The sequence below is a fragment of the Aspergillus welwitschiae genome (assembly GCF_003344945.1).
Source record: "Aspergillus welwitschiae strain CBS 139.54b unplaced genomic scaffold BDQ94scaffold_12, whole genome shotgun sequence".
NCBI lineage: Eukaryota > Fungi > Ascomycota > Eurotiomycetes > Eurotiales > Aspergillaceae > Aspergillus > Aspergillus welwitschiae.
Genome location: NW_020798706.1, coordinates 121,670 through 149,232, shown reverse-complemented (window position 1 = coordinate 149,232; position 27,563 = coordinate 121,670). Strand labels below are relative to the sequence as shown.

The window sequence follows — 27,563 nt, the reverse complement described above, 5'->3', positions numbered from 1 at the left end:
AGAAATGACTTGGTCATTTGCGCGATTTACATGAGGGTGATAAGGGACTGGACTGAGGTACAAGAGAAGATACAGTTGCTCCTAGGAGCGGATATCGATTCAATCACTATCGCTGGCGTTAGGTACAGACAATCAATCTTCGGAATGCATGGGTGTAGAGACAGCGTTCGTGTGATGCTGAACCCCAACAGCACATATACACTATTTATCCCGAAAGACCTCGCTTCTCGCTCTCCGAGAAGAAAATGATCATCCGCCACAGCTTGCGGACCAGCACCTCGGCTTCTTCGTCGAGCGCCTAAGTAAAAGAGTTAGCATGATATCTAGACAGACAAGTAAAAACAGCAGTAAATTGCAGATTGAGCTTACCTCCTCCAGCTGCTCCACCAGCTCCTGGGGATGACCATGCTTGCGAACATGTTCTTCCACCACGTCCACAAGCATCTGCTCCTGGACTCCCAAGTACTCCACAATCTTCTTCTCGACGAACGGCTTGAGTTGCTCGCTGACCACCGTTTCGTCCACAAACTCCCACTTGACCTCCCAGCCCCAGAGTCCCTCCTTGTCCGTCGGGATCTCCGCGGCCAGTTGCCGGGCTGCTTGCGCCCGCTCCTCGTCGGAGAGACCGGCCGCTTCGGCGGCACTGTCGAACTTGATCGGGATAAGGGGTCGTCGGGCCGTGGCCTGAGGCTCCTCCTCGTCCTCCAGCAGGCCTTCCACCTCGGCCACCGTCCGACGGGATGTAGCAGCCTGGGCCTTCTGTGCCGCAGCTCCGAGAGAGAGCTTGAAGCGCTGCGGTTCCCGAGGGGCCTGGTTCCGAGTTTCCAGCTCTTCCGCCTGGCGCGCAAGGAAGTCGTCGGCCATACCACGGGCCTGCTCCCGTTGCTGGACAGACCGGGCCCGTTCGCGTTCTTCCGCCGCACGGTCTGCCTCGTCCATGCTGATCTCGCGGGCTCGGAATCCTGCCCGGCTACGTAGCCATGCACCGCGGTCGGCATAGTAGTCGTCCACCTTACGCGCAGCCTCGTTATCGTCGTTCCAGTCTCTGTACCGCTTGTCCATTTCCTCACGAACTTCCTGCATCTTGGCCTCCTCTTCCTTGTCTCTCTTCTTTTCACGCTCCAAAGCAGCAGTTCGACTGCGTTCGCGGTTCAGCCAGCGTCGTTCCTGATCGAGGAACTGCTTCTCGAGCTCCGCTTCCTTCTTCTCCTGACGGCGACGCTCCAGCTCCTCATCGCTAGCATCTGATTCTTCTTCCTCACGATCAATGTAAACAGTAGTAGCCCCGTTTATAGAACCACCGTTGACGAAAGACACACCCTTTTGGTAGTCTTTAGGAACCTGCACGCCAAAGCCCTTGGGGCCAGAAGGCGCGGTAGACACGCTGCGATCCCGAGGGCCCAGCGGGACTCCATTGGCACCGGCAGCAGGTCCACTCGGGGCGGAAGGCGGAGGGGATGCCAGTCGGTTGAACCGTGTGCCTGCATTACGGGCTCTCTCCATAGACTCGATCTCTTCCTCCCTCTTCAAACGCTCAATATCCCGACGGTTGCTGCGCTCACGGAAAGCGGCGATCTCTTTGGCGACGGTCTCTCTCATCTCGGGAGGAATATCGGAAAGTTCATCTTCGACTGTGATGGGAATGGTAACAACCTCCGCTCCCGTACCGTCGGCCTGGCCTTCTGAATCCTTCATGGCGGTGTCTCCCTCACGATCGATTGCTGAGACATCTTCCTTTTGAGTGGGGGAGGTAGGATGGCACAAGTCAGACAGGACGTTCGCAAGAGTACTGCGTGCAGCATCTAACCGCGACTGGCGCTCAGCAGGGTCTTGCTCGCCTCTGGTGGCTTCGTACTGCTCCAGATAAGTCAAGGAGCTTTCATCGACGACAACCTGATCTAATTAGCATAGTCATGTCTAAAATCCAGGGTCTGGCATACCAGTAGTGTGCTCTTCTCCACCTCACGCTCTTCCTTGTCATCGCCTTCGGACGGTGTCTGTCTCTTCACAGGCACTTGCACGTCCTTTAGCACTTCCACCGCGGTACCTAGACTTTCGGGGTCCTCGTACTCTGCGAAACCGAACTTGCATGGCTTTTCGTCCGCATCCGTAGCGCGGATCCAGCGCCTGAGATTGCCGGCCGAACGGAGGATCTTCTCCACACCCTCATCGCCACCAACGCCCTCAGTAATTCCACCAACGAAGAGAGTCCGCACAATTTCCTCGCGCGTAGGGGGCTGCAGCTGCATCATCGCATCCCGAACGTTCTGACGCTGGGATTCCAAACTGGTCGAACCCAGACCTGCCCGTCTTCCCGGGGCCTCACTACCGCGTTCCTTGCTCGTATCTGGAGTGGCAGATTTCGGTCCGGACGTACCAAGTCGAATGACGGGGGCGGAGAAGTTGATGTTGGGCATGTTCGGAGGGGGTTGGAAGTTGGGAGGGAAGCCTGCCGGTCGACCAGGCTGTTGGGCGTTTGCTGACTGCATCCCAGGGGGCGGAGTGGTTCCGGGGGCTACCATACCGGGAGGAGGAGCTATAAAGTTAGTAACAGATAGCAAATGGGGTATCGAAGAAGTGATGGACTCACCCATGCCCGGGGGCGCACCAGGATAGGCGCCAAAGTCTGGAGGCCTGCCATAGAGACCGGGAGCTATAGAAGTTAGAATACATTTTTCATGTCCGTAAGGGTGCAAAGAATGCCATTCAACGAGGTGAGAGACGTACGCTGGTAAGGATTATACATTGCGACGGAATCGCAGCTTCAATAGCGATTGATCAAAGACGTCCCCAGGTACCGGAAAAATCTGAGTAGTCGTGGAATTAGAGAAAGGGGGGTTATATCAAAAGTTGACTCGGTTCAGATTAAAGATTCGCCCGTATAAGAGAGCGTAATCCTCGTCTGATCGGCGGGGAAGAGACGTTTGAGCAGATGAAGAAGATCGCGAGCTGCGGCGGAATCGCAGTTCGAGAAGAACCAGGTGGCCCGTGCGGACTGATCTTGGCAGCCCAGCAGTTCTTCCGCTCGCCTTATCCGTGCTGTTCTATCACCCAGCAGTCATTGGTAAACAGTACGCTCTACAATTGTGCAATGAAGTATTACTTGTGATTCCTTCTGTCTAATGTGGAAGTCATTCTACGTTTTAAGTTTGCACGAGAAGTCCAAGGTGCTAGGCATCAGCACTCCAAGTTGTTCCTGCCAGCATAGCTTAATAGCCTTGCCCTTTAGAAAATGATGTTTCAGGTCTACTCCCTATGATACTGCCTCTATCTGATTATTTCCTGCAAAAATATTATCACATATATTCAGCAGAGCCTCACTCGACAGTGTCGGAGACTCCCCTGCCAGTAGCCTAGGGAAGGGGTGACAATATCCGCAGTCACGACAAGCAGCTACTCTATGCAGCACAAATTGTTGCAATGGCTGATGGTTCATAAGGCGCAGCAGGAATTGTTCGCGAAGGAAGATTTTATTATTTGACAGAGCCTCTTCAAGCTTATGCAGCATCGAACAGCCTACTGCATGTGAATGCCAATAAGGATCTCCAGCTTCGAAGTTGTCCACCTATGACCGTTGCATTGAATCTCGGATCAGGACAATGATACAGCAGTCCCATTAGGGACACTTTCCTGTTCATAGCCTCCCTTCGGATCTAGACGTAATACTTGTCATCGTGTTGCCCTTTACCTAATCGAATGGGCCAGTTTCGAATTCCACTGGCCGTTAAATCATCAGAGGAACGTTGGTTATTTGCAGAGCCAGCAATTAGAGAAGAAGTGAGCTATGATTACGACAGAACAATATCTAATTGAATCCAGGGGTAAAAAAAAATATAAGGGGTAGAATGGAGACATCGGTAGAGGTACAGCAGTAAACGCAACCGGTTAAAAGGGAAAGTATGGAACGATCTCGACCGAAGCTCCCGAGCCTTCGATAGACGATCTGGAAGACAGGACGTGGGGGTTGACAATAACATGGCGACCTTTTTCCGAGGGACTGTCAGTGACATACATACCTTTGTAGCTAATGCTATCTCTACTACTATTGGGGTGTGGCCTTCTGTCCTGATAACGCAGGATGGCACTGCGTGCCCGGTGTGACCATGAAACCGGCTATTGTGATTCACCCTGGGGCAGAATGGCTAGAACTGTCTTGGTGGAGCCGGGTCAAGCATGATGATGATGAAGCTTCCCATGACGATGCGGCCGGTGAAACAGACAATAATGTCGCCGAGAACCACTGCTGCGAGACTACAAGGGTTGACAGAAGTTTCCGATTGCGAGGGTATACTGATGGCTTCCCGGGGGGTGGTGGCCACCAACAAGGTGTAGAAGTCTAGAAGAAAGTGATGACAAACAGGATCAATGCAAGACAGTGTTTTAGCAACGGAAATAAACGTTCAGCTGACCGGCAGAGGTTTCTGGCAAGGACAAATCGAAAGGCGCCCACCGGGGGAATGAATCTGCGTCACTTTGCTGGTTCTGGTGGATGCCCCACGGCAGCCCCTCCTACGGACCCCAACACGCCGGTTGACGACATACCTTGTCTTGTCTCTGCTCTTGTTGCTCTCCTCTCCCCTCCGCGACTCCCGCTCTCTAATTACTATTCTTCTTCCCCTTCAATTCTTCCCGGCTACCCCTCTTCCCTTTCGCTGCTTTCTTCTTCATTCCCTCCGAGTTTCATCTGTTTTTAAGTTTAAGGTGAGCATCTGCCCTATCCCAGCTCCATCTCAGCTTCGTCTTCACCAGTCCCCCTCTGTTTGTGCCCCGCGCTAACACTTTCCCGTCTTCGGTCAGAGCTCTATACCCATCCACCACAATGCCCAGCTTCTCGCAGGCCACCGAACTCTCCGCCTGGAAGGAGCTCCAGGAGCACCACAACTCCGTCGGACGCAACATTGTCCTCAAGGACTGCTTCCAGAAGGACCCCCAGCGCTTCGAGAAGTTCAGCCGCACCTTCAAGAACACCGTCGACAACTCCGAGGTCCTCTTCGACTTCTCCAAGAACTTCCTCACCGAGGAGACTCTGGCTCTGCTGGTCAAGCTGGCCAAGGAAGCCAATGTCGAGGAGCTCCGTGATGCCATGTTCAAGGGTGAGCACATCAACTTCACCGAAGACCGTGCCGTCTACCACGCCGCCCTGCGCAATGTCTCCAACGAGCCCATGCAGGTCAACGGAAAGAGCGTCGTTGAGGACGTCAACGCCGTTCTGGAGCACATGAAGGAGTTCACTGAGCAGGTGCGCAGTGGTGAGTGGAAGGGTTACACTGGCAAGAAGATCGACACCGTCATCAACATCGGTATCGGTGGTTCCGACCTGTAAGTCGGTCAATTGACGCTATGAAAGCCGAATGTCGTTACTAACCTTACAACTAGTGGTCCCGTCATGGTGACCGAGGCTCTGAAGCCCTACGGTGCCCCCGACATGAAGCTGCACTTCGTCTCCAACATTGATGGCACCCACATCGCTGAGGCCCTCAAGAACTCCAACCCCGAGACCACTCTCTTCCTGATCGCTTCCAAGACCTTCACCACCGCAGAGACCACCACCAACGCCAACACGGCGAAGAAGTGGTTCCTCGAGACTGCCAAGGAGGACTCTCACATTGCCAAGCACTTCGTGGCCCTGTCCACCAACGAGGAGGAGGTCACCAAGTTCGGCATTGACAAGAAGAACATGTTCGGTTTCGATTCCTGGGTGGGTGGTCGTTACTCCGTCTGGAGCGCCATCGGCCTGTCCGTCGCTCTGTACATCGGTTACGACAACTTCCACCAGTTCTTGGCCGGTGCTCACGCCATGGACAAGCACTTCCGTGAGGCTCCTCTGGAGCAGAACATTCCCGTCCTCGGTGGTCTGCTGAGCGTGTGGTACAGCGACTTCTTCGGTGCCCAGACCCACCTGGTGGCCCCCTTCGACCAGTACCTGCACCGTTTCCCTGCCTACCTGCAGCAGCTCTCCATGGAGAGTAACGGCAAGGCCATCACCCGCACCGGCGAGTATGTCAAGTACACCACCGGCCCCATCCTCTTCGGTGAGCCCGCCACCAACGCCCAGCACAGCTTCTTCCAGCTGTTGCACCAGGGTACCAAGCTCATCCCCTCCGACTTCATCATGGCCGCCGAGTCGCACAACCCCGTTGAGGGTGGCAAGCACCAGCGCATGCTGGCTTCCAACTTCCTGGCCCAGTCTGAGGCTCTGATGGTCGGAAAGACCCCTGAGCAGGTCAAGGCCGAGGGTGCCCCTGAGAACCTGGTCTCTCACAAGACCTTCCTGGGCAACCGCCCGACGACCTCCATCCTGGCCCAGAAGATCACCCCCTCCACTCTGGGAGCTTTGATTACCTACTACGAGCACCTCACCTTCACCGAGGGTGCCATCTGGAACATCAACTCCTTCGACCAGTGGGGTGTGGAGCTGGGCAAGGTGCTTGCCAAGAAGATCCAGAAGGAGTTGGAGACCGCGGATGCCGGCTCGGACCACGATGCGTCGACCAGCGGTCTGCTGCTTGCCTTCAAGAAGAAGGCCAACCTGGCGTAAATTTTGGATACGAAAAGGGATTGATTAAGCAAAAAGAGTACATAGTCATTTTGATGAAGCCACGAGTGTCATCCTTAATTATGAGTTAGCAATGAGCTACTGTTGGGCATGTTGACCGTAGACAGTAAAGAACGTCATAAAGCAAAGATGTAGACGCGCAGTCAGTAGCATTAAATCCACGGGCATCAACGTAGCAAGCTCGCATTGAACATGCAGTCCAAATAGACTCCAAGTCGTCACAGCGGAAACCAAAAAGGGTCCGTCTCCTTACCGCGGCGCCGACCACGCCGCTTCTCCTGACCATCAAAACCCACCTCCTACCTCGTCAGCGCGCGAAAATCCATTGCGCTGGCCGGCGAGAGCTCAAAATCAATTATTTATTTCTCCTATTATTCATAATGCCCGTTCCTGAAAGGGCACCCCTCCATCGGATCTATCACTATGGACTATTGAGTCTCCTCTTCCTCCACACATCCACCGCAGCGGGGAGATCCAGCAACGAGCAACGCGCAACAGCAAATCCAGGCTACACTTATGGCCAAGCTGTGCCAGTGACATGTCTGAACCGGACGATGTAAGCCTCTCTCCTCTCTTTCCATTCATAACCCCACCCAATAGTCTGTTTAAAGAACAACGTACTAACGCAATTGGCAACAGTGACTCCGGCGAACACGTACGCCACCCACATCCACAATGACCCCAACCCCAAAACCTCAAACCAACTAACAAATCATACTGATAAAATAGATCACCGACCCCCTCGGCAACCTCCAATACATCCCCTTTCCAACATGCAACGAAACCTCCCAGCCCTTATCTCTGCACTACGGCGTCGCCGAACAGACTCTAACATGCACCATTGCCTCCCTCCCCGATGAACTCTACCATCTCCTAGAGTACTACGTCCACTCGGACGTCCCCATGACATGTCGCGTCCCCACTGCGCCCCTTCTCTCTTCATCCTCTCCGGACATCGACATCATCGATACCATTGACGCCACCGGCGAACAAGCCTACACGCCCATCACCTTCGCCATCCAGGGCACTCTGCAGCTAAGCCATCTGCACATATGGACTGATATGAACGTGCTTGTGCATAACATGGCTAGTACGGAGAAGAAGAAGCGCAAGGACCCGGGATATGTTGTTGCGGGCACGGCGTACAGTGTGCCCGAGTTTGATAATCGTGGGGCGAGGGAGCCTTGGACGGAGGGACATGGGACGAAGGTTGTGAGGGGTGAGCCGTTGACGTTTCGGTTTAGTGTCAAGTGGGTGGAGGGAGGGAGGGGCATTGGGTGGCCTTCTTCTGATGGTGGGTATGGGGAGGAGGGGAGTTGTGGGGGCTGGTTCTCCAGGTTGATGTTCTTTGGGTTTGCTGCGGCCATCGGGGCTGTTGCGGCAGTCTATTGGGAGAGGGTGTATGGACGGGGACGGGGACGGGGAGAGGGAATTCTGGGTGTGACTGGTGGTGGTGGTGGTAGGAAGGGGTTCGGGGCGAATGGGAATGGGGTGAGGATGAATGGGTATGGAGGGTATTCGCCTGCTGCTGTGGGAGGAACTGGTGGTGGTAGTAGTGTAGGAGGGTATGGGTATGGAGGGTATATGAGTGGGAAGAGGGATTGATGAGTGTATATATAGATGTATGATTGATGCTGACGACTTTGCCTGGGTAGACGGAGATACAAACAAAAGCCAGATGCAGACGCAAGATGCAGATATACTACCATTCATGTAGATTCAAGACACATATAAAACCAATCAAAACACAAAGACATGCAGCAAAACACATAGTATAATACACAATAATATGACCCTTTTATCCCACCCCATCCCTTCTATACAAACCCCTCCGGGGATAACAATAATCTACCACCCCTGCCCTCTAATCTTCTGAATCCTCTTAACCGTCGCCCCAAACGAATACTTGAACAAGTTCCTCCACCGCTTCATGCGCAACTGCTTCCTAACCATACCCTTCCTAACATGAAACTTCTGCTTCGCCAACGACTGCCTCATCTTATTCTGCGAGATAACCGTGCCCAGGGACCTCAACGCCGCAGGCAAATCCATCCCCCGTTCCGGCTCAACCGTCACCTGTCTTCCCAGCGTCGGACCAAGCTTCAGATCGATCTTGCGCAGGGATGTAGCGGTCCGCAGGCTGTCGGTCTCGGCGGAGAGGCCTACCGCGCGGGAGAGGGAGAGGCTGTCGTTGAAGGCGCGGGTAGTGGTGGTGCCGGAGGCAGCAGCGGGGGTGGGAGTGGCGGTGGTGTTGGTGTTGTTGAAGTTGAGCTTGTTGAGGATTTGGTCGAAGTCGGTGGGTTTTTGGGTTGGTGTGGAGGTAGAGGAGGGTTGTTGTGTTTGGCGGGCAGGGGATTGTGTGGTGTTGTTGTTCTTGTTGGATGGGGAGGAAGATTCCGAGGAGAAGCGCAGGCCAATTCGTGCTGCTGGGAGCTGGTTCTTGTAGAGGATCGATGTTGTTGGCCTCGACCGGAGGAGGCTGCGGGATAGGGCGCGCATGTCCATAGTGATGGTGGGTAGGATTCTTTGAATCCTAATCAATTGGTAGCTGTAGATGTGTATTCCCCAGGGTATCACCGTCCTGTCCTGGCTGGAAGCTGTGGTCGAGGCGGACAGGCGTCGAGGGAATTGATGGATATGGATAAATCTCGCCGTTGCGTTGCGGATCGGAAATCTGCGGGCACGTGACTGTGGTTGATTCCGCCGTGGACTCCGCTTGACAGACTGTAGTATACGGACAGCGATCAGCTATCAAGGACTTAATTTCACTACCTGTAGTTCTGCAGAAGTAGAACCTACAAACCCTTTATCCTACTCTTGATTTTTACCTGATTTTCTACCCACCCTCATACAAAACCTACCCAAAATGTCCTCCATAACCATCGCAACCCTCCCCCGCATCAGCCGCGATGCCCTCTCAGCCCTCCTCCTCTCCACCTCCACGCCTAGCAAACTCGCTATCATTGATGTCCGTGACTCTGGTGCGTATACCCACCTCTAAATCCTTCCATCCACTTACCCCAACCCCATTATTAATTCGAATTTTTCCCAGACCACGTCGGCGGCCACATCACCACCTCCACCTGGGTCCCCAGCTCCTCACTAGACTACCGACTCCCCGAACTAATCCGCACCCTGGCGGACAAAGAGAAAGTTGTTTTCCACTGCGCGTTGAGCCAGCAGCGCGGGCCGTCTGCCGCGCTGCGGTATGCCAGGGAGCGCGAGCGTGTCCTCGGCGAGGAGGAGAGTAAGAAGCAGGAGGTGTTTGTGCTTGAGGGTGGCTTCGTGCAGTGGCAGGAGAATTATGGGCCAGATGAGAGGTTGACGGAGGCTTATGTAGAGGATATTTGGAGGGAGTATTAGTATTCCATTCTCTAGGGGGTTTTTGGCTTGGTGGTGATACCCTTTTCTTTTTTTTATTGTTCGTTCTTTTTACTGGTGGATTGGGTTGTGTTGGATAGACGGTTGAAGAGTGAGGGATAGATACATGCATGGTTGGCGCATTTAAGAATAAGATTTTATCATACATGATGTTCTTTGGTTGATTGTCTACAAGTCTATAATATACACGTGGGCAGTATCGGCAGCTACATCACAAGTCCGCCGCCGAATCCAATAGGTCGACGCTTGCCATCATTCTCTGGCACAATCGCCATCACCTTGTAGATCTTGCCCATGCTACCGCCGCCCTTCTCAACCAGTCTCTTCCACCCTGTCTCCAGCGTCTTACGCTTCTCTTCATCGTCGACCTTCTTCAGAAGCTGCTGCATGCGCTCCTCAATGCCCATCGCCTGCAGGAAATCACCCTGCTCGACCGGTCCATGCACTTCCACGCCCTCACTCGCCTCGATGGCCGCCTCCGCCAACGCCGTAAAGTCCACATCAGCACTGACATCCACCTGCCCCGGCGACGACAGTGGCGGCACGTTCTTGTGCTCCTGGATACCGCGCAGCGAGTTGATCGGGATGGTATTGAGAGTACCGTAGTCCATGATCAGGGCAGCACCGGAGGACACGCGCTTCGCGGGAGCCGGCGCAGAAGCAGCAGCGCCCTTTGTGGCCGTGCGGGGCGGCTCTGACGCACCGCCGATGCGGCGCGCAAAGTCAGCTGCGTAGATGCGACTCTCAGGGCTAACTTCAATGGTGGATCCTGGCTGGGATTTGAGGGCGCGGTAGCGCGGAGAGATCTCCGGGATAACTAGAGAGGAAGGCGTCGATGCTTTGGCGAGAGTGAGCTTGAACTCGGGCTCGCCTTCGATGTTCTCCTCCACGGCTTTCGGGTTCAAGGTGACCATGATCTCGCGCCATTGGGGGGTGTTGGCTGGTTTCAAGGGCTGGTGTAGTTTCGCTGGACCAGTGGGAGTCATGATTTCCTTCTGTTCGGGCTGATTCTCTGGAGAGGGAGGGATGGATTCGAAGGCGTGGATGGGGAGAGCGTCGAAGAATTCGTGGGCGAATATGAAGGGGGTCTTTTCTTCTTCTGTAGTGCAATATGTCAGCCAGGCGTTCATACGCATGTATGCTGTTCATCTGTCTTACCATGCGGCAACAGTCGAATATCCTCCACCCAAACGATCGGAACATCGAAGTACTTGCATGTACTCTTGTGTCCGATATCTGTCGCCTCCATGACTGCATCACCGCACAGCAGTTTCTTCTGTACTTCCCGCAGCGTAGCACTAGCTTCCACCAAATATATTGCCTCTATACTCGACGAGAACATCTTGAAGTTCCGGAAAGTCTACCTCCGCCCGTATCAGTAATTGTAGGGTGTAGCAAGTCAGGGACAGCTAGACAACTCACTCGCAGCATATCATCCATCAATGTGCCCTTCCCCGGTCCAACTTCCATCAATTGCACTCCGCTGCGCTTCCGTCCCTGCGCCATCCATTCCGCAATTGTCCAGATCCCCACCAGTTCTCCGAAAACCTGCGATATCTCGGGGGAGGTGACGAAATCGCCCTTCTTGCCGAATACTGCGCCATGTCCTTCTGGTCGAGTCGTGTAGTAGCCTCCTTCGGGATTTGTGAGAACCTGGCGCATAAAGGCGGCGATGGGAACGGGTCCGGTTACCTGGTAGAGAGCTGATTAGATTAGGTTCCAGTATGATTGGAGGGGAGTAGTACTTTGATCGCATTGGCAAGAGTCTGCGCTAGCGGTGTCGACCATTTTCTTGTTTCAGAGGTAGATGTGGAAGATGCGGGTGTAGTTGAGGACCATCGTTGCGATTTGAGGAAGAGGGTCTGGTTGGGATGTTTTCTGAGGAGCTGCCTCACGGCGCCCCTCGTTGCCTGGTTCATCTCGATATTGCTCGAAGGAGGGTAGCGAGCTATTTCATATGTTTAATTGGTATGATAATGCTAGGGAGCCCCTCATTTGAAGGGTTCAAATGCAACATCCAGCAAATGTTCCTGATGAAGCTCTCCAACTTCTCCGCAAAACTTCCGCACACGTGATTGCGTTCTTATCATATCAGCTGCCGATAATCCGCTCCAGTCAGCGTTTCTATCTGTCTACGTCCAAACTGAAGTCTTCGTTCGGTAGCAATGTATTCCTTCGTATCGTACAGGTCTCCATCCAGTGACAAGCCAAGGTAACTACAGGACCATGTAATCCGCAAAGAAGTAGATCCATCCTGCCTGATCGCAGGACGGCCTGTATCCCACAACGCTTTTTCCGACTGAAACCACCGAATGGCTACATTACCGCCTGCCTAGGTTTCTTTGGTTCTGCTGTGGTGCATCAACCATCATCTGATCGCTATAAAGGCCAGTTTCTTGAGTATTCTGTGCTCCGCCCCTTGCCTTCCGGTTGCCCCGGTTTCTGCGATTGTTCCCCCTGGGTGGGCCTTGGCCAGACTGGTTCTGATCATTGAATCCCCACCGTCCGTCCTGGACAGCTGCATCAGCCAAGCGATGAGAGCGGCGATCGCGGTCCGCTTGCTCACGGAGGTCACTGAAAGATTGGGAGTTCTGTACGGCGGGCTGGGCATTGGAGCGCTCGAACAAATCGGGGTTCGCAGGTTGCTTTAGGTGGAATGATAGAATCCGACCATCGGCCTGATCAATTAGCATAGTTCACTGAAGAAATCGCGACGAGCAAGCCTACCCTCTGGTTGTGAAAGTTGGCAACGGCACTCTCTGCGGCCTGTCTCTCTGCAAATGTAATCTCCGCTGTGACAACAGGATGCTGCGAAGTGACCCAGCAGCGTAATATCCGGCCCGAAACAGGTTCCAGAGCTGACTGAATATCGGCTGCCGTCGTCCCTGGCGCGAAGTTGCTACCGACGACGACAAACGGTCCGGACCCTTTGCCTTTGATCGTCAATCCACCTCCGTTCCGCACGTTAGCCTGGCCGCTCTCGGGATTGAGTGCAGAAAGGAGGCGGCTTTCGTCAGGGCGGCGCTTGTTCGATGGCCTTGCGTTCTGTCGGGCACCTTGTCGCGCGGGCGCTGGGATTGGAGGGGTTGTTTTGGCCGGTAGAGTAGCCGATACGGAGCGCTGGATTGAGCGATATATCGAGTCAGTATTGCGACAAGAATGAGCAGACTTGCATAGGTCCTTATTGTCCTCACCTTCGCTACTCCAATCCGACTTGCCAAGCTGCCCGGTTTCACATTCTGCGTCTTCCCTGTCGGTTTCGTAGCCGCGTTGGTCGTTTTCTTCTTGCTCAGGAGCTGGTTCGCTAATTCTTCGTTGCGTCTTCTCTTGCGATCTGAATCAAGCCTGTTAATCTCAAGCGCTCTGCATGGGTGAGTCGGGGAATGGCGGTCATACCGGCTTGGATGATCGCATCGAAGGAAACGGCATCCTGGCTCGCGGCCATGGCGGTAGAGACTTGGGGACTGGAAGTGAGGGTCAAATAAAGATCAAGCTAGAATTAATAATATATAGAGTCAATTGAGCTTCCAATGTAGCTTATGTACGAATGGTGAAGATCTGTCGGGTGCTTGAACTGGTGACAGCAGGAGGAGCTGACAGAACGGAAGGAATTCGAGCTCCGCCATTAGCTCCGCTCCCGTCATCTCACCCGCCGCAGACTTTCTGTATGCATCGCTGCTGTACTGGGCTCCGTTTCAGACTTGAACACGCATGAACTTCGCAATATAGTGAATTAGGTATCAGACCTTCTAGTACTATTAGAGTGAATCCTCCAGTGACTGCAAAAGAGCCAACCTCTTCGCCATTTTGTGAAAGACTGAAGTCCCAAGCCTGGCAGTTTAGAACGCGTATCACTTATACTTCACCAAGGTAGAACCACTGCGAGTAGTTTATGTGAGACATAACTCTCACACTAAGCTTAGTATAGCAGTATTTACGGAGTCCCGACTTCTTAAAAAGCGTACTTACCTTCAATATTTCCTAACAACCGGCAGTGCAACCCATGTTCATCCACTGCATAGTGCCTGCCCTGTGCCGGGTCACAATGCTCACATACGTAAATCTCACCACGATATCTCTAAGCAACCCTAGGGCAGCCTACCAGCAAATATGAAGGACACATATGACGGATGAAGTAACACCGTCAAAACTCCTAAAGGCGATGGCGCGACCAGCTTCAACGACTGTAAGTACTTCCGTCGCGTCGCACTCGCAATCGATGAAACGAAAGACTTCGGAGACTTTGTGAGCACTTAAGATAAAGAACTCGAGATCGAAGTGACTTCTGAGCCTTGGGAAAAGCATGATTTCACGGAATTGCGAGAACTTTTCTATCCTATTCGCCTTGGAAAGATTCTCAATGAAAGATATATGATTGAGCACAAACTCGGTGCTGGTAGTTTTGCTACTGCCTGGATGGCCCATAACCTCCCAGGAGAAAAAAAAGAAGGGAATTTGCTGTCAAAGTTTTGTCCGCTGGCGACTCGGTGGGCATCGAGCTACGCATACAGAATGAAATCGTTCGCAGCGTGCAGGATAGGTCCCATCTTGTGACATATCTGGACACTTTTTTACTAAAGGGAAACCCATTGTCAGCATAGGGCTATGGTATTTCCTATGATGGGGCCGTGTCTTGACCATTATATAGTGTCAACATTCGCTATCAGTACTCGCATGTCAGCTGCGAAACAATTGCTAAAGGCGTTGGAAGCCCCTCGCAACGCTGGGATTATGCACCGCGGTAAGTTGCCCTACACATCTCATATCGTAATTATCTGATGAATAGTCGTCAAGACTTGAGCGATAATAACTGCATCTGGGAAATAGCGCCTCTTCACAATCTTAGCAGGAGTGCTAAATATGAAGTACTCACTCGGCCACTAAAGCAACGCATTACAGATGTCAAGCTCTAGAAGTCTGGAGAGTTGATACGGGCCATCGAGGTCCCTGCAAACTTACGCACAGAAGATTTTTATCTTGCTAACTTCGGTCTGGCCATGAAAGTCGGCGACTCTGTGGCTCAACCCGGCTATCCACCTTTGGAATTTTGCTCCCCGGAGCGTCTTCATGGGAAAGACCCAAGCTTTGCTTGCGACATGTGGAGCTACATGATCATTTCGTTCATTTACCAGGGGCATCCACCGTTCCATGGTTGATTTAGAGACGAAGTATTGACAACTACAACTGTCTTTCTGGGTCTGTTGCCAGAGAGATGAAAAGGATCATACATCTATGCTGATGGTCAGGATTCCTGGTATGATCAGAATCAAACGCCTAGTACAAAGAAGACCATCGCATCAGAGTTCGCACGTCTTTCGACCCGATGCCGATCCGGCTGAACGAGAACTTGTGCTCTCCGTTATGCAGAAGGTATTTATATACTCACCCGAGGAGCGTCTGACTGCAACATAACTTCTGGCCGATCCTTCATTCAAAGCTCTTATGGGCAGATATGGGTGTTGATAGTCTGATATGAGTTGTGACCCGATGGACTTTGCTCTTTCATCTCGGGTCTCAGGCCTAGCATACTGGGGTACCTTCAAAGGAAGAGCTGGACTTTCAATAGTCTTCCTAACACTCTGTTTTAAGTGCTCTTAGTTACAGCTCAATTACCGGTAGCATCGCTCTCCAATTCAGTAGACTGAGCTTCACGGTATCACCTTGTACTGCCTATTATCCTTTAGCCACAGACTTGCGTCGAGCTCATTCACCACAACCTTCATGGTACTTTGCGGAAACAGTCACTATGTAATCAAGCCCGGGCTGTAAACAGGACCAGCCAATACTATTGTCGCTTCAGGATTATTATTTACTTCAGATACAGAGCTGGTTCTCATTTAGAGTCTCCCTACATTCACAGAGATGTCAGGGTGAGCTACTTTATCTATGGATATCATGTGGCCTCTCGGAAGACTGTGAGCATCCTTGGCTGGGGCAAGCGGCTGGGACATGCCGCAGAATGCTTCATGTATATGCGACTAGTAGTAGTAGTATATGTTCCGGAAGAAGTTCTAAGTTCATATCTACTTTGTACCACTGGTGATACTCGTGTTAGCAGTGATAATACTAGGGAGTTGCTACCGCCACACCCTCCGCCTATTTGTGTAGGTAATGCTTGTTTCTAAAGCCCCTGCTGTTTTAATCCATGTCGCTGCCTGGACAAGACTATTTGTGTAAGGCATCCGATTGATATATCAGGTACCATATCGGGGCCTCAAGCAGGATCTTAATCCAATGGGATGACGGTAGGCTTTGAATTTCTGCATATACTAAAAAACAAGCTCTATCTTTTGGCGTAGGCGGAGTGCAGGCAAAGGGCAGGTGGAGGGTACTTGGGCAGAGGGTGTGGCATAAGCGAAGGCTGGTGTGGCGGTGGCAGCTCCCTAATACTATTCATTGTTCAGCAACTGTCAGCTATCAGACACACCTTCCTATAAAGGATAATACGAGTCAATAATGACTTACCTTCAGCTGCAGCTTAACGAGCCTGACCTTCTGAATATCACTGCAAACAAGAAGCTTGTTTCGCCAGCACAATCTTAAAGCTTGTACAATCTGGGGTGCTCATCACTTGGACTTCACCTCTGATGCAAGAGAAGCATCCATCACGAAACAGAAATAGTACAGTAATGACCTGTTTGAGGGGCCAATCAAAGTATACCTCCGACACTTTCTTTGCACATTCACAGCCGTGATATTTCAGGAAACCGCCATGCAGGTAATACAGGCAGAGAAGCAGCCACTCACTTCAATGCCTGCCTTGTCCAACATTGCAAATGCACCCGGCATGATCCGTCTCGGATGCACTTTGGAATCGCCTGCTGCTGATTATTTACTCTCTGTGGACCCCACTGTCCAGATCATCCCCCCGCAAAGTATCTTTCTGTGCAACTTCTCTTCGGAGCTTCTGATTCACTGAGTAAATATCAGGGACTAGAACCGCGCAGACATGAAACCTGAGGGTTCAGGCAGTGGCGGAAACAGACGTCGCCAGTCGTTGTCGTTCTCGTCTCTTCGCCCGTTTAGGTAGGTGAACCATACGATCCTTCAAGATAGCAAAGCTGACAGATGGCATCAAGAACTAGAAGACCATCGACACCTCCCACTTGTGAAGAAAGTGCCCACTACCCCGTCTTCGATCCGCGAAACCCGCGGCACAACCCTTCACTTGCGCAGGGTGACTACTATCCAGCTGGGCCCTCAAATCCTTCGAGGTCGGTTCGCTGGATGCAAAGCTTGCACAAAAAGTCCATTCGAAATTCGGGTCTTCTTTCCTTCCGGCCCGGGTTTCGCAGACGTCCCATTCCAGCAAGCCATAGCGATGATATACCTAGCCTTTGGTCGTCCACGGATTCCAAGGGCTCCTCAGACCAGCAGGGCACGCTCTACTCGTCAACTGTGTCAGAAGCTAGTACAGAGGAAGATGTTGAATTTGGTACTGACCTACAGCGCATCAGCTGCAACTACCCGCCTGAGGCGGATGGCAACATGGACAGGTATTTACGAAGTCTGCCGGGCCCATTTGTATGGGAAGATGGTACTGTCTCCTCAGAGTCAACCGTTGTGCCTCATCGGGAAACTGGGGAGTCTCTTAATTTGACGTTCTCAAATGCTCGTTCATCAAAGCCGTCTAGCAATAAAGATATGGGAACGGAGTCTCCTAATGTGGCGTCTACAGATGGTACCGGGGGAGACAACTCTCAGCCAATGGGTCCGACCTCAGCCTCCCGCAACCCTAGCGAGTCGTACTTTTCGCAAGCAGCAGGTAGCGAGACCGGGGGTCTGTGCATCACAGCTCCTGTTCCATCCAACAGTGGCACTCCCGAGCCACAGTTGCCATCTGGAACAGTCGATAGTGACAGGGATGGTGCGGCCAGCGCGAGCAGACCAAGCAATCTTTCGGTGCCAATCATCGAAACCGGCAGCTCCAGACCCGTTGGGACGAGCGCTAACATGACATCCTACGTCTCCAACTCACAAATTACGGATGCTGAGTTGGCTATAGAGTCTTTGGAGCTATGCCAAAAGCTAGAGTTGGGTGAAAACCATGATAGAGAGCGGAACGTGACACACGAAGCTTGCGAGATTGCTGGACATTCAGCCAGTCACTCACCAGGGGCAGTGGATTCGACCAACAGCCACTCCCCGGCAACGCCATCAACTGGATTCCTCGAGTTGTCGAATCATGGTGATGACAGACCTCGCATTACCATTGATATGCGCGTTACTTCAGGACAGGTGCAGGAGGGAGCCGGTAATCGCACTGTTCGCTGCAATGATTCGACAGAAAATATCCCCTTAATCCCGGCTAGAGCAGAGGATCGTCTGAGTGAACGTAGTGCCGATGCTTCGGTCTTGCGCAGCCAATCGTCTCAGGACGACCTGGCGTCGCTGCTAGCATTGCGAGACGAGTACTTCCTAGTGGACAAATCCAACGATCTCCGTCCGGATAGAGGGAACAATGCCACCAAAGCGGAGCGAAGCTTCAGCGGTGATGGGTGCTTGTACAGTGGGCCAGGGCTCGACCGCAACTCGTCGACCAGAGTGCGTGATATCCCCGAGATCATTGGCCCGCGCACGCCCGTCCAGGTACGTGGCATTCGGCCGTTCCGACGCGAGTATAACACCAGCGATTCGGACGAGTACCTTATGACATATCCGGCTATCGACAGACACTACTTTTCGTGAGTCCATGCTGACGTGAGTTATGTCGACACTGCCTTCTTTTCGCTTCATGAATTACCTAACCTGCGACGTTCCTTATCACACCTTGCTTGTTCAGTTTGGAAGTGTATCTTAATCATACCTCCAGGTATTTTGAATATCGAGACGTCTCGCTCCAAAGCCTGAATCACACGAGGTTCTATATGCACATTACAAGACATTAAAGCCAGCTCCCTACTAGCCCAGCCGTAGCGTAAACCCAGCCCCCTGTTCCCCCGTCTCCCCACCACTCTGACCCCCAAACACACTCGCAAAGTCCAGCTTCGGAGCCTCCTGTCCCCGCTTCGGCGCCTCGGGAGTCTCCCGCCGTCTGCGCTTCTCCATGCCCGCCTTGGACGGAAACGTCGGGAACATCTCCTTCGGCTTCGGCCGAGGATCCTCCTTGAAATAGCGATGTGCCAGACACTCCTTAGTCGACATCCGCACACCCGGATTCAACGCCAGCAGCGACGAGAGCAGATGTAGCCCGGCATTAGTCAAAAACGGGAACTTGGTCCTCGGCAGTAGAGGCGGGTTTCCGCCCACCGCAGACGTAGTAGGCGGCAGTCGTAGTGACTTGGCATTTGGTAATGATCTGAACTCAGGCCAGATCTGGGGTGTGGGGGGACCGGTGAGGGCGAATATCTATACCACATCATAGTCAGTCAGCAAATTCACTTTCTTCATACCATTGTTGATGATGTTCGTAAAGAGGGGAAGAGGGTGGGGTGGTGTATATACCTTCGAAACCTGATCCACCTCATTCTTGCCCTGCAACAACGGCTCCTTCGTCAACAACTCTCCCATGATACACCCCACACTCCACATATCGATCTCAGTGCCGTATTTCTCTGCTCCCAGGAGAAGTTCCGGGGACCGGTACCAAAGGGTCACGACGAGCTGGGTGAGTTTCGGGGGCGGATCGCCGTAGTAACGGGCCATGCCGAAGTCAGCGATTTTGAGCTCGCCGCGGTTGTTGAGCAGGAGGTTGGAGGTTTTGAGGTCGCGGTGCATGATCCATTGGTCGTGGAGGAAGTTGAGGCCCGAGAGGAGTTGGAGGAGGAGGGTTTTGATTTCGGAGGGCAGAAACGGTTCGGGCATATCGTCGAGGAGGGTTTTGAGGTCGTGTTCGTGGAAGTCCATTACTAGGTAGACTCTATGGATTGGTTAGTTGGGTTGGAGGGATAGGGAGGGGGAGGGAGGGAGGTGTACTCGTCTAGTTTCGTGCCTGTTACTACTTCCCGTAGGTAGACTACGTTCTGGTGTCGGGCTTCGAGGAGGGTTTGGATCTCGCGGAGTCCCGTTACGGGGAAGCCGTCTGGGGAGTTGTCCATCTTGAGTTTCTTGAGGGCTACTACTTCGCCCGTGGTTATGTCTTTGGCGCGGCTGACGAAGCCGTAGGAGCCTTCTTCGATGTGGTTGAGGCGTTCGAAGTTGGTGACGTTTCGACAGGGTCCCCATTCTTGGGTTGGGAAGGTGAGGATGTTGGGTTCATTGTTGGTTGTGGTGGTGGTGGTGTTGTTGGATGGTGTTTGTTGTGGTTGTTCTGGGATGTGGTCGTTTGATAGTCGGCGACGCTTGGTGGGCGGTGCACTGCTATCTGTCTCGGCTTGTTGAGCTTGGAGCTTCGCTTGCTCGTCCAGCTGGCGCTGTTTTTCGGCTTTGGCGCGTCGCTTTTCTTCCTTTTCGCGCTTGCGCTGGGCGAGGATGGCTTCCGTTTCGGGGTCGTCGTCGGTGGCCCATCTGGATTTGGAGGACATGCTGCGATTGCCAGGATTGGCGTGGAGCGAATGACAATTGGATGGATGGGATTGTGGAGAGAGTTGCCGGATGCAAAGCAGCAGCTGTAGACAAGCTGGACGCGGACGGAATTGCGGCGAGACAGCGATGGTTGATTGGTCGGATGACGCTATCGGCGAGAGTAGAGTGACTAAGCCCGATTGGGTTGATTTCAAAGCGTCCCCGCCTCGTCCCGCATCACTACATACGAGGGGCATTTCTTCCATAGGAATCCACGGCTTCTCTTCCTTTTTTGCTTACTTTCTACGTGACTCACATGCGCATTGGTTTTGTAGTACTTTCTATACAGACAAAATGATTGAACCGTTTCAGGTGGGCTCTTGCCAGGGTTGACGATGCATCGTCGTGAGGGGAATGCCTAACTAATCGCTTAGACTACCTTTGCGGTCCCGATGACCTGCGAGGGCTGCGTCAAGGATGTTTCTGCATCGCTGAAGAAGTTGGAGGGTAGGCGCATCCACATTGCAACCCTGTGCTCGAGCTGACCGGTCAGGCATCAACAAGGTCGAGGCAAACCTTAAGGACCAGCTAGTCTTCATCGAAGGGACGGCACCACCCAGCTCGATTGTCTCCGCTATCCAAGCTACGGGACGGGATGCCATTCTACGAGGCAGTGGCACCTCCAACAGTATGTCTATCACCTGCCTATCCCAGGCAGTACACCGAGGCTGATGGCACCTTTTGCAGGTTCCGCGGTGTGTATCTTGGAAACCCACTCGAATAGCGTCTCCAACAAGATTCGCGGTCTGGCGCGCATGGTCCAGGTGTCCTCCAACATGACCCTGGTCGACCTGACGATCAACGGCCTTACTCCCGGCAAGTATTATGCCACGGTACGCGACACAGGAGATATTTCGCAGGGTGCTAGATCCACCGGAGGCATTTGGGAGGCCGTCAAGGCTAAAGTGCTGGGCTCGGAGCCAGTCAAGGAACCCCGCGGCATTTTTGGGTCGGTCGAAGTGAACGACAAGGGCCGGGGCAATGTATTTTTGGATCGCCCGGTAGCGGTGTGGGAGATGATTGGGCGCAGTATGGTAGTGTCGAAGAGCCAGGAGGGGCCCTTTCGACAGGAAGACCCTGACACTCTAGTGGGAGTGATCGCTCGAAGCGCGGGGGTGTGGGATAATGACAAGATGGTGTGTTCCTGCTCTGGGAAGAATGTGTGGCAGGAGCGGCAGGAGCAGGTGGCCCAGGGCATGGCCTAGAGGGGAAACAGAGGAGGGAAATGAGGACGTGGTTGGAGGAAGCTAGACTGGCGGGTGTGTCTATGTATAGCAAGCAGTCCGGTCAGTGGTTAGAAGTGTGCATAGTACTAGGGATAGGATACCCACGATCGATGATCGATCAGCCCTGAGATAAGGAATACGAGCAAGCATGAAGAGTGACGATATTCTAGCGTGCTGCCGAACTTTTAAATAGAAACGCGTGGGCGAGGGGTTTCCAGAAATAGCCACCAGGCCAGGGAACCTAGTTGCATCACCGGTAGTTGGTATTAAGTGGTGGTTGGTGATGGGAGATGGCGATGGGGGATGAGGATGGGACGAGGATCCAATAGTAGACCCCCCGGACTCAGGTGACCGACGAGTATGCAGGAGAGCTGCACGACAGAGCGACTAGTTCGGTGGACTACGGTGCCTCGCAGCTAAAGATAGGATAGGCCAGTCAGCGGCGTCTACAGGACTAGTACTAGTTGTAGTCTAGTCACAACGGTCGTCGAGGGGTTGATGAAGGCGGGGGAAGCGAAGAAAAAAAGATAAAAAAAGAGATGGTTGGCTGATTAGTTGGTTAGTGAATAATGCTGGTGATTATTGCACCAACCGCGAGGGACCATCTGCGAGGGTCGGAGGGGGACCCCAGGCAGGAAATCGGTACCGAAGTTGAGTTCGGCCATTTCGACCTGCAAGCGCCGTGGCGGGGACACCCAGAAGTTAATCATCCCCTGAGAGTGGGAAAGAAAAAGGACTGGGACAACGTGATGCTGATTTTGAAGCCGACGGTGATGGATTTTGATTTGTCCTGGTTATTTTCTTTTCCCTCCTGTCCCGAAGGTCCTTTAGTTGGTATCATACTGTGTATGTCCATATGTCCATCTACTATAGTAGGGAGATTGATTGATTGATTGATTGACTGACTGATTGAATTCTTCAGTGACATCGGAGATTGCCCACATTCCCCACTCCGCATGGGTGCGGAACGGGCCTTTGACCCATTCCAGCCTAACATCCAGTCTTTTCAACCATGGCTGCTGGCAAGGGGATGATGATAGTAAGGTAGTATTGCAATCTGGGTGTAAAATTAAATGGTTGTAAATCTTTGATGGTATTGTGTACCTTCGAAGAAGACTACTCAGAGTGTATGTATGTAAGTAATGGAGTAGTACTGTAAGGTACGGGCGTCAACTGAAAAAAGAACCCCGATCAGCAGCCAATCAAGGGAGAAGAGATGGATCTTGGCTGCACTGTGATGAAGTGCCAACCCCCTGCAGGAGCCAATGATCATCACGCACACCGGATTGGCATCCTGGGCACTGACCAGGGTGGGAGTTTGGATCAGCCATTCACCCGCCAGTTACCCCCTCGGGCGTTACGAACGGGGCAGCTGTGACAGTTCCTGTTTCTTTCATCACCCAGTCAGTCATTCATTCATTCATTCATTCTATTCTACTCTTTGTAAGAACGTAAGTATCCAACTTGGCTACACCGACTGACCAGACAAGCTTATACTCGTCTCCGACTATTATTGCTTCCCCCTCCCCATCCATGCCCGATGCTATGCCTAAGTGCCTTCAATCTACTGCTGTTCACCCCTCCCCGGTCCTCTCCATCTTGACCGGCATGACGGTCACCATCTACTACTACCACTACTACTACTGCTAATGTTACTGTTACTGTTACTGCTACTTCCGCTGCGAGACTAACTAGCTTCCCTGTCGGCTGCATCTGCTCTGCACGCTAATCCCACCCCCTTCCCTGCTTCTTCCTTTTTGGCATTTTCATGTGGATTTGACTTCTTCCATCGCGATCCGTACCTCTTTCTTTCCCGTCCCGCTGGATTTCTATTATCTCAGGGCGCACACACCACAAACCCAGAAAATCAATCGGCAAACTCTAGAAACAGACCCGTTTTTACGAATCTCTGACAATCCTTCCCTCGAATCACCTCACATTGCCCGTGCTCCCCTCATCCCATCACTCATCACATCCAGCCAACGGCCCTCCTTGCGTCTTGGCTGGTCTCCGGTCTCTTTTAGCGGCTGGGTCGCTGGATCCGTGATCTAATTATATATCCGATCCAACTCTCGGCTCTCGACGCTTGGATAGTGCGCATGGTCTATCACTCCTTCACTGTGGTTATCGCTCTCTCGACTTGCAGCCACACCGACCTGCCGCGTGCCGACCCCAACCGGCTTACCCTCGATTGGATTCCCTTTACGGCATCGTCCCAGTCGTCTCGGTGCCCCTCGTCACATCCCTGCTCCAGCGTGGCCAGGACCCAGCCATTGCGTCTTGGCCATAGCCAGTCGCATACATATACACTCGCGGGTTGCTGCGGCGTCTCGCCTCGCCCAAGTCAACTAGGCCAGTGGCCGTGCTACGGACAACTTGACCATGTCCTTGAAGCAGGTACGTATCCCCGCAACTAGGGTTTAGGGTGATGGCTAATGAGACTAGGAAATTGAGACCTGGGTACAGGCCCTAGACCACTACGATAACCAGGAATATGATGAAGCTCTTAGGGTCTTTGGTGCGATTGCAGAGACTTCCAAGATCCTCTTCAACTGCGGGGTCATCTATGCCACGTTAGGAGAGCATGAACGAGCTGTATGACACCCGGCCATCTGCCCGGACGTTACTGACGAGGAACAGGTTGATTGCTACCAGCGGGCTGTTGGCCTGGATCAGTACCTGGCTATTGCCTACTTCCAAGAGGGAGTGTCCAACTTCCTTCTGGGGGACTTTGAGGAGGCATTGGCTAATTTCAATGACACGCTGCTCTACCTCCGGGGCAACACTTCCATCGACTACGAGCAGTTGGGCTTGAAGTTCCGGCTGTTCTCCTGTGAGGTGTTGTTCAATCGGGGCCTGTGCTATATTTACCTGCAGCAAATGGGCCCTGGCATGCAAGACCTGCAATACGCATCAAAAGAGAAGGTCACGCCCGACCACGACGTGATCGACGATGCCATTCGTGAACAAGCGGCGGTAGGTCAGCTTCCTCTTGTGAGGGTGATGGTACTGACTGATTAGGGCTACACGGTCTTTTCGATTCCGGTTGGGGTGGTGTACCGACCCAACGAGGCCAAGGTCAAGAACCTCAAGGCGAAAGACTACCTGGGCAAGTCCCGGTTGATTGCCGCGTCCGAGCGCAGCAGCATGCCGTCCGCCGCCAGCGACGACCTCAAGCGGACCATGTCCATGCTGGACCACCGCAAGCCAGAGACGCTGCCGTTTGCCACGTCGCACCTGGTGCATAAGAACCTGCAGAGTCGGAGCCGTCAGCAATCGGAGCCGCCTCTGAACCGTAATCTCTTCCCTCCTACTCCCCCGCCGGACGCAGACAAGGCGAGTACCAACAGCTCCACAGGTAGTCTCGCGATGAACAGTCGACCGGGCTCCATCCGGGCAGCGCGGCCGCCCCGGCTCGACCTGGAACGGCCGGCCAACACCGCGGGCCACAGTACCGAAACGCTGGTCGACAAGCCGCGGATCGGCACGACGCGCACGGCGTCCGAGTCGCGGGCAGGTCCGGGTCGACCGGGGCCGGGGCCGGGGCCGCGAGGGCCGGGCGAGTCCCACGGCCATCGACGAGGCATGAGTGACACGGGCTTTGCCCCTACGGTGAGCCCGGAGGAGACGTACTCGGGTACCCGATCGATGCCAGCGGGAGCCAGCTGGCGCCGTCAGCAAGAACGGTATATTGACGAGCAGGAAGAGTATGCCAGCGATGCATACGAGGACCATGGGCCGGACGGTGAGTTTGAGATCATGGGGACGCGGCCACAGGCATCCCCGAACCGGGGATCGCGGCGGGGGACGTCACGGCGGCCGGAGGTGCGCAAGTTCCGGGTGAAGGCGCATTCACGAGAAGATACACGGTACATCATGATGGAACCGACAATTGAGTTTAGAGAGTTTGAGAGTCGGATTCGCGACAAATTTGGATTCCGCACGCTGCTGCGAATCCGCATGCAGGACGACGGAGACATGATTACGATGGTGGACCAGGAGGATCTAGACTTGTTGATGGCAGGATCGCGCGAGATGGCACGACGAGAGGGGAGCGAGATGGGGAAGATGGAGGTATGCCCACTCTCTGCTAAGAAGAAAAGCAAGACATCATGCTAACCAATGACAAGATATGGGTTGAGGAGCGAGGCGTGATTTAGGATTGCATTAGCGTATACCCTGGAGTTTGGTCGGATATGGTATGGTTGTATGGTTGTATGGATGATATGAGTTATGACAATGCATAAAACACGTAAGCATACATCACGTGATATACGTAGCTCTCCTCCGTAATGTAGATGCTCCATACATGCCAGCTCGACACCAACAAGCCGCCCCGACCACAAACCACAAGAGTATAGCAACACCTCCAAAATGACCGACCTCACCCCAACATTCTCCGAGCTGCTGCGCAGCAAATCCCCCTCTTCGAAACTCTCCACAGGCTACATGACCACCGAAATCGCCGACGAATTCCTCAAAGAAGCCTACCGAATTGTACTCCCACCATCATTATCCTCCACCCTCACTCAGATACTAACAAACATCCCAATTAAACAGAATAATCATATAACATCATTACTATCCTACCTCCACACAATCCGCCCCTCCTACCTCTCCCTCACCACCAAACCCACCACCAAACAACAACACCAACACCAACAACCAGAGATCCTAGACGACACCGCCCGCGACACCATCACCACCACCACCTCGACCCTCCTATCCAACCTCTCCACCTCAATCACCACCCTCAGCGCAGCGGAGAATCTCCGCCAGGAAACCGTCTCTAGAAGCATAACGCAGCGGTTCGGGAAGGGGTTGTTAGCGAAGTGGGCGGGGGGCGCGACACTCACCTCTGGGAATGATAATGAGGGAAAGGAGGAAGAACAGGTCGTGGAAGAAGAGAAGGAGAAGGTGTTGAAGGGGGTGAGGGAGAGTGTGCTTTTCTATCTGAGGATTAAGTTGGGAGGGTTGGTTAATGAGCAGAGGGATATGGTTGAGAAGAGGATTGAGAGGGTTAGGGAGAGGGAGAGGAGTGTTTTGTATAAATTAAGTGGTGGTAAGGGTGGATGGGGGAGTGTGGAGGGGGGGTCGTGGAGGGGAGATGTTGCTGGAGGTGGTACTACGGGAAGTGTGATGATGGATGAGAGTGAAGTCAAGGAGATCGAGAAGCAGTTGACCCCTCAGCAATTGCAGCTCTTTGAGGAGGAGAATGATTCCATGGTCAAGTATTTTGAGGATGTGGTCGGGAAGGTTCAGTAAGTTGATCTATCCCTCCCGTCCCTATTATTTATTCCTTGTTTTGTCTTGTGTTCTCGGTGGGGGACTGGCTAATGAGTATGGTTGTTGGTTATGTAGGAACGCAGAGAAATCCCTCCTTGAGATATCCTCCCTCCAGCAGACGCTCGTGTCGCATCTGTCTACACAAGAGGAATACATTTCGCAGCTTGTGACGGATGCGAGCAATACGGAAGCGAATATCGGGCAGGGAAATAAGGAGTTGAAGCGCGCGACGGAGAGACGGAGTACCGCGCAGGCGGTGTTTTGGGGGACTGTGGGGTTGTGTACATGGTTGGTTGTTTGGGATTTGGTTTTTTAGGTAGTAGTAGTTTATTACTATCTCTTTGTGTTCGATTGTTTATATTTTTTGTATTGTGGGTGATGTCTAACAGTCTAGCTGTACCTTACATATATATCCATACCATATCCTAGCCTTCATATACCTCGGCATCATTATGAAGTCTCCCGAACTACGCTGTCCACTGCTTCGGCGAAGTAGTCCAGGTTATGTGTGTTTAGGCCCGCCATGGAGATGCGGCCGTTCTTGGTCTGTTGCAGTTAGCATATACCCACATAGCGATAGGATGGACGGATAGAAGGGATGGGGGGGGGGG

At 53.0% G+C, this 27,563-nt stretch overlaps 14 protein-coding genes across 14 annotated transcripts in view; 8 read left to right on the top strand and 6 right to left on the bottom strand.

Annotated features, from left to right (window-relative positions):
- Positions 1-92: 92 nt before the first annotated feature.
- Positions 93-2,594, bottom strand: BDQ94DRAFT_141345 (uncharacterized protein; the record flags this gene model as incomplete). The annotated part of the gene is made up of 4 exons (XM_026765806.1): positions 93-298; positions 370-1,893; positions 1,941-2,536; positions 2,591-2,594. 4 exons carry the CDS (start codon positions 2,592-2,594, stop codon positions 206-208), a joined length of 2,217 nt encoding a protein of 738 aa, XP_026627390.1. The 3' UTR covers positions 93-205.
- A 1,351-nt stretch (positions 2,595-3,945) lies between these two features.
- On the top strand, positions 3,946-4,453 carry BDQ94DRAFT_141343 (uncharacterized protein). The gene has a single exon (XM_026765805.1). The coding sequence runs from the start codon at positions 4,104-4,106 to the stop codon at positions 4,338-4,340; it is 237 nt and encodes a 78-aa protein (XP_026627389.1). The 5' UTR covers positions 3,946-4,103; the 3' UTR covers positions 4,341-4,453.
- Positions 4,454-4,461: 8 nt separating this feature from the next.
- On the top strand, positions 4,462-6,720 carry BDQ94DRAFT_141342 (glucose-6-phosphate isomerase). Its single transcript, XM_026765804.1, has 3 exons — positions 4,462-4,701; positions 4,798-5,319; positions 5,377-6,720. Exons 2-3 carry the CDS (start codon positions 4,820-4,822, stop codon positions 6,536-6,538), a joined length of 1,662 nt encoding a protein of 553 aa, XP_026627388.1. The 5' UTR covers positions 4,462-4,701; positions 4,798-4,819; the 3' UTR covers positions 6,539-6,720.
- A 216-nt stretch (positions 6,721-6,936) lies between these two features.
- On the top strand, positions 6,937-8,161 carry BDQ94DRAFT_169325 (uncharacterized protein; the record flags this gene model as incomplete). Its single annotated transcript, XM_026771267.1, has 3 exons — positions 6,937-7,112; positions 7,196-7,211; positions 7,286-8,161. The coding sequence occupies 3 exons, from the start codon at positions 6,937-6,939 to the stop codon at positions 8,159-8,161; spliced, it is 1,068 nt and encodes a 355-aa protein (XP_026627387.1).
- On the bottom strand, positions 8,048-9,173 carry BDQ94DRAFT_141340 (mitochondrial 37S ribosomal protein bS21m). Its single transcript, XM_026765803.1, has one exon. The coding sequence runs from the start codon at positions 9,059-9,061 to the stop codon at positions 8,405-8,407; it is 657 nt and encodes a 218-aa protein (XP_026627386.1). The 5' UTR covers positions 9,062-9,173; the 3' UTR covers positions 8,048-8,404.
- A 130-nt stretch (positions 9,174-9,303) lies between these two features.
- Positions 9,304-10,031, top strand: BDQ94DRAFT_18798 (phosphatase YCH1). Its single transcript, XM_026775173.1, has 2 exons — positions 9,304-9,537; positions 9,609-10,031. The coding sequence occupies exons 1-2, from the start codon at positions 9,423-9,425 to the stop codon at positions 9,917-9,919; spliced, it is 426 nt and encodes a 141-aa protein (XP_026627385.1). The 5' UTR covers positions 9,304-9,422; the 3' UTR covers positions 9,920-10,031.
- Positions 10,032-10,143: 112 nt separating this feature from the next.
- On the bottom strand, positions 10,144-13,382 carry BDQ94DRAFT_158843 (DUF185-domain-containing protein; the record flags this gene model as incomplete). The annotated part of the gene is made up of 9 exons (XM_026769005.1): positions 10,144-11,036; positions 11,096-11,297; positions 11,360-11,629; positions 11,683-11,885; positions 12,074-12,153; positions 12,263-12,615; positions 12,665-13,057; positions 13,132-13,271; positions 13,334-13,382. 9 exons carry the CDS (start codon positions 13,380-13,382, stop codon positions 10,144-10,146), a joined length of 2,583 nt encoding a protein of 860 aa, XP_026627384.1.
- Positions 13,383-16,649: 3,267 nt separating this feature from the next.
- BDQ94DRAFT_177853 (uncharacterized protein) lies at positions 16,650-18,820 on the top strand (the record flags this gene model as incomplete). Its single annotated transcript, XM_026773013.1, has 2 exons — positions 16,650-16,812; positions 17,052-18,820. The coding sequence occupies 2 exons, from the start codon at positions 16,650-16,652 to the stop codon at positions 18,623-18,625; spliced, it is 1,737 nt and encodes a 578-aa protein (XP_026627383.1). The 3' UTR covers positions 18,626-18,820.
- An 18-nt stretch (positions 18,821-18,838) lies between these two features.
- On the bottom strand, positions 18,839-20,637 carry BDQ94DRAFT_177852 (protein kinase-like protein; the record flags this gene model as incomplete). Its single annotated transcript, XM_026773012.1, has 3 exons — positions 18,839-19,285; positions 19,382-19,796; positions 19,853-20,637. 3 exons carry the CDS (start codon positions 20,635-20,637, stop codon positions 18,839-18,841), a joined length of 1,647 nt encoding a protein of 548 aa, XP_026627382.1.
- Positions 20,638-20,936: 299 nt separating this feature from the next.
- BDQ94DRAFT_141329 (copper chaperone CCS1) lies at positions 20,937-21,982 on the top strand. Its single transcript, XM_026765802.1, has 2 exons — positions 20,937-21,705; positions 21,772-21,982. Exon 1 carries the CDS (start codon positions 21,112-21,114, stop codon positions 21,643-21,645), a length of 534 nt encoding a protein of 177 aa, XP_026627381.1. The 5' UTR covers positions 20,937-21,111; the 3' UTR covers positions 21,646-21,705; positions 21,772-21,982.
- A 1,097-nt stretch (positions 21,983-23,079) lies between these two features.
- Positions 23,080-23,445, bottom strand: BDQ94DRAFT_18750 (uncharacterized protein). The gene has a single exon (XM_026775171.1). It carries the CDS (start codon positions 23,377-23,379, stop codon positions 23,158-23,160), a length of 222 nt encoding a protein of 73 aa, XP_026627380.1. The 5' UTR covers positions 23,380-23,445; the 3' UTR covers positions 23,080-23,157.
- A 1-nt stretch (position 23,446) lies between these two features.
- BDQ94DRAFT_18751 (putative PB1 domain protein) lies at positions 23,447-25,928 on the top strand. The gene is made up of 5 exons (XM_026775172.1): positions 23,447-24,063; positions 24,112-24,261; positions 24,307-24,642; positions 24,688-25,740; positions 25,797-25,928. The coding sequence occupies exons 1-5, from the start codon at positions 24,049-24,051 to the stop codon at positions 25,824-25,826; spliced, it is 1,584 nt and encodes a 527-aa protein (XP_026627379.1). The 5' UTR covers positions 23,447-24,048; the 3' UTR covers positions 25,827-25,928.
- Positions 25,929-26,040: 112 nt separating this feature from the next.
- On the top strand, positions 26,041-27,268 carry BDQ94DRAFT_169316 (putative SNARE protein (Ufe1); the record flags this gene model as incomplete). The annotated part of the gene is made up of 3 exons (XM_026771265.1): positions 26,041-26,163; positions 26,227-26,927; positions 27,028-27,268. The coding sequence occupies 3 exons, from the start codon at positions 26,041-26,043 to the stop codon at positions 27,266-27,268; spliced, it is 1,065 nt and encodes a 354-aa protein (XP_026627378.1).
- BDQ94DRAFT_141324 (aspartate aminotransferase) overlaps positions 26,736-27,563 on the bottom strand; it is a 2,488-nt gene continuing 1,660 nt past the window's right edge. The window contains exons 4-5 of the mRNA XM_026765801.1: positions 27,029-27,498; positions 26,736-26,928 (exon numbers count right to left, since the gene is read on the bottom strand). Coding sequence (XP_026627377.1) covers positions 27,403-27,498 — 96 coding nt within the window. The 3' untranslated portion in view covers positions 26,736-26,928; positions 27,029-27,402. The remainder of the gene's footprint in view (positions 26,929-27,028; positions 27,499-27,563) is intronic.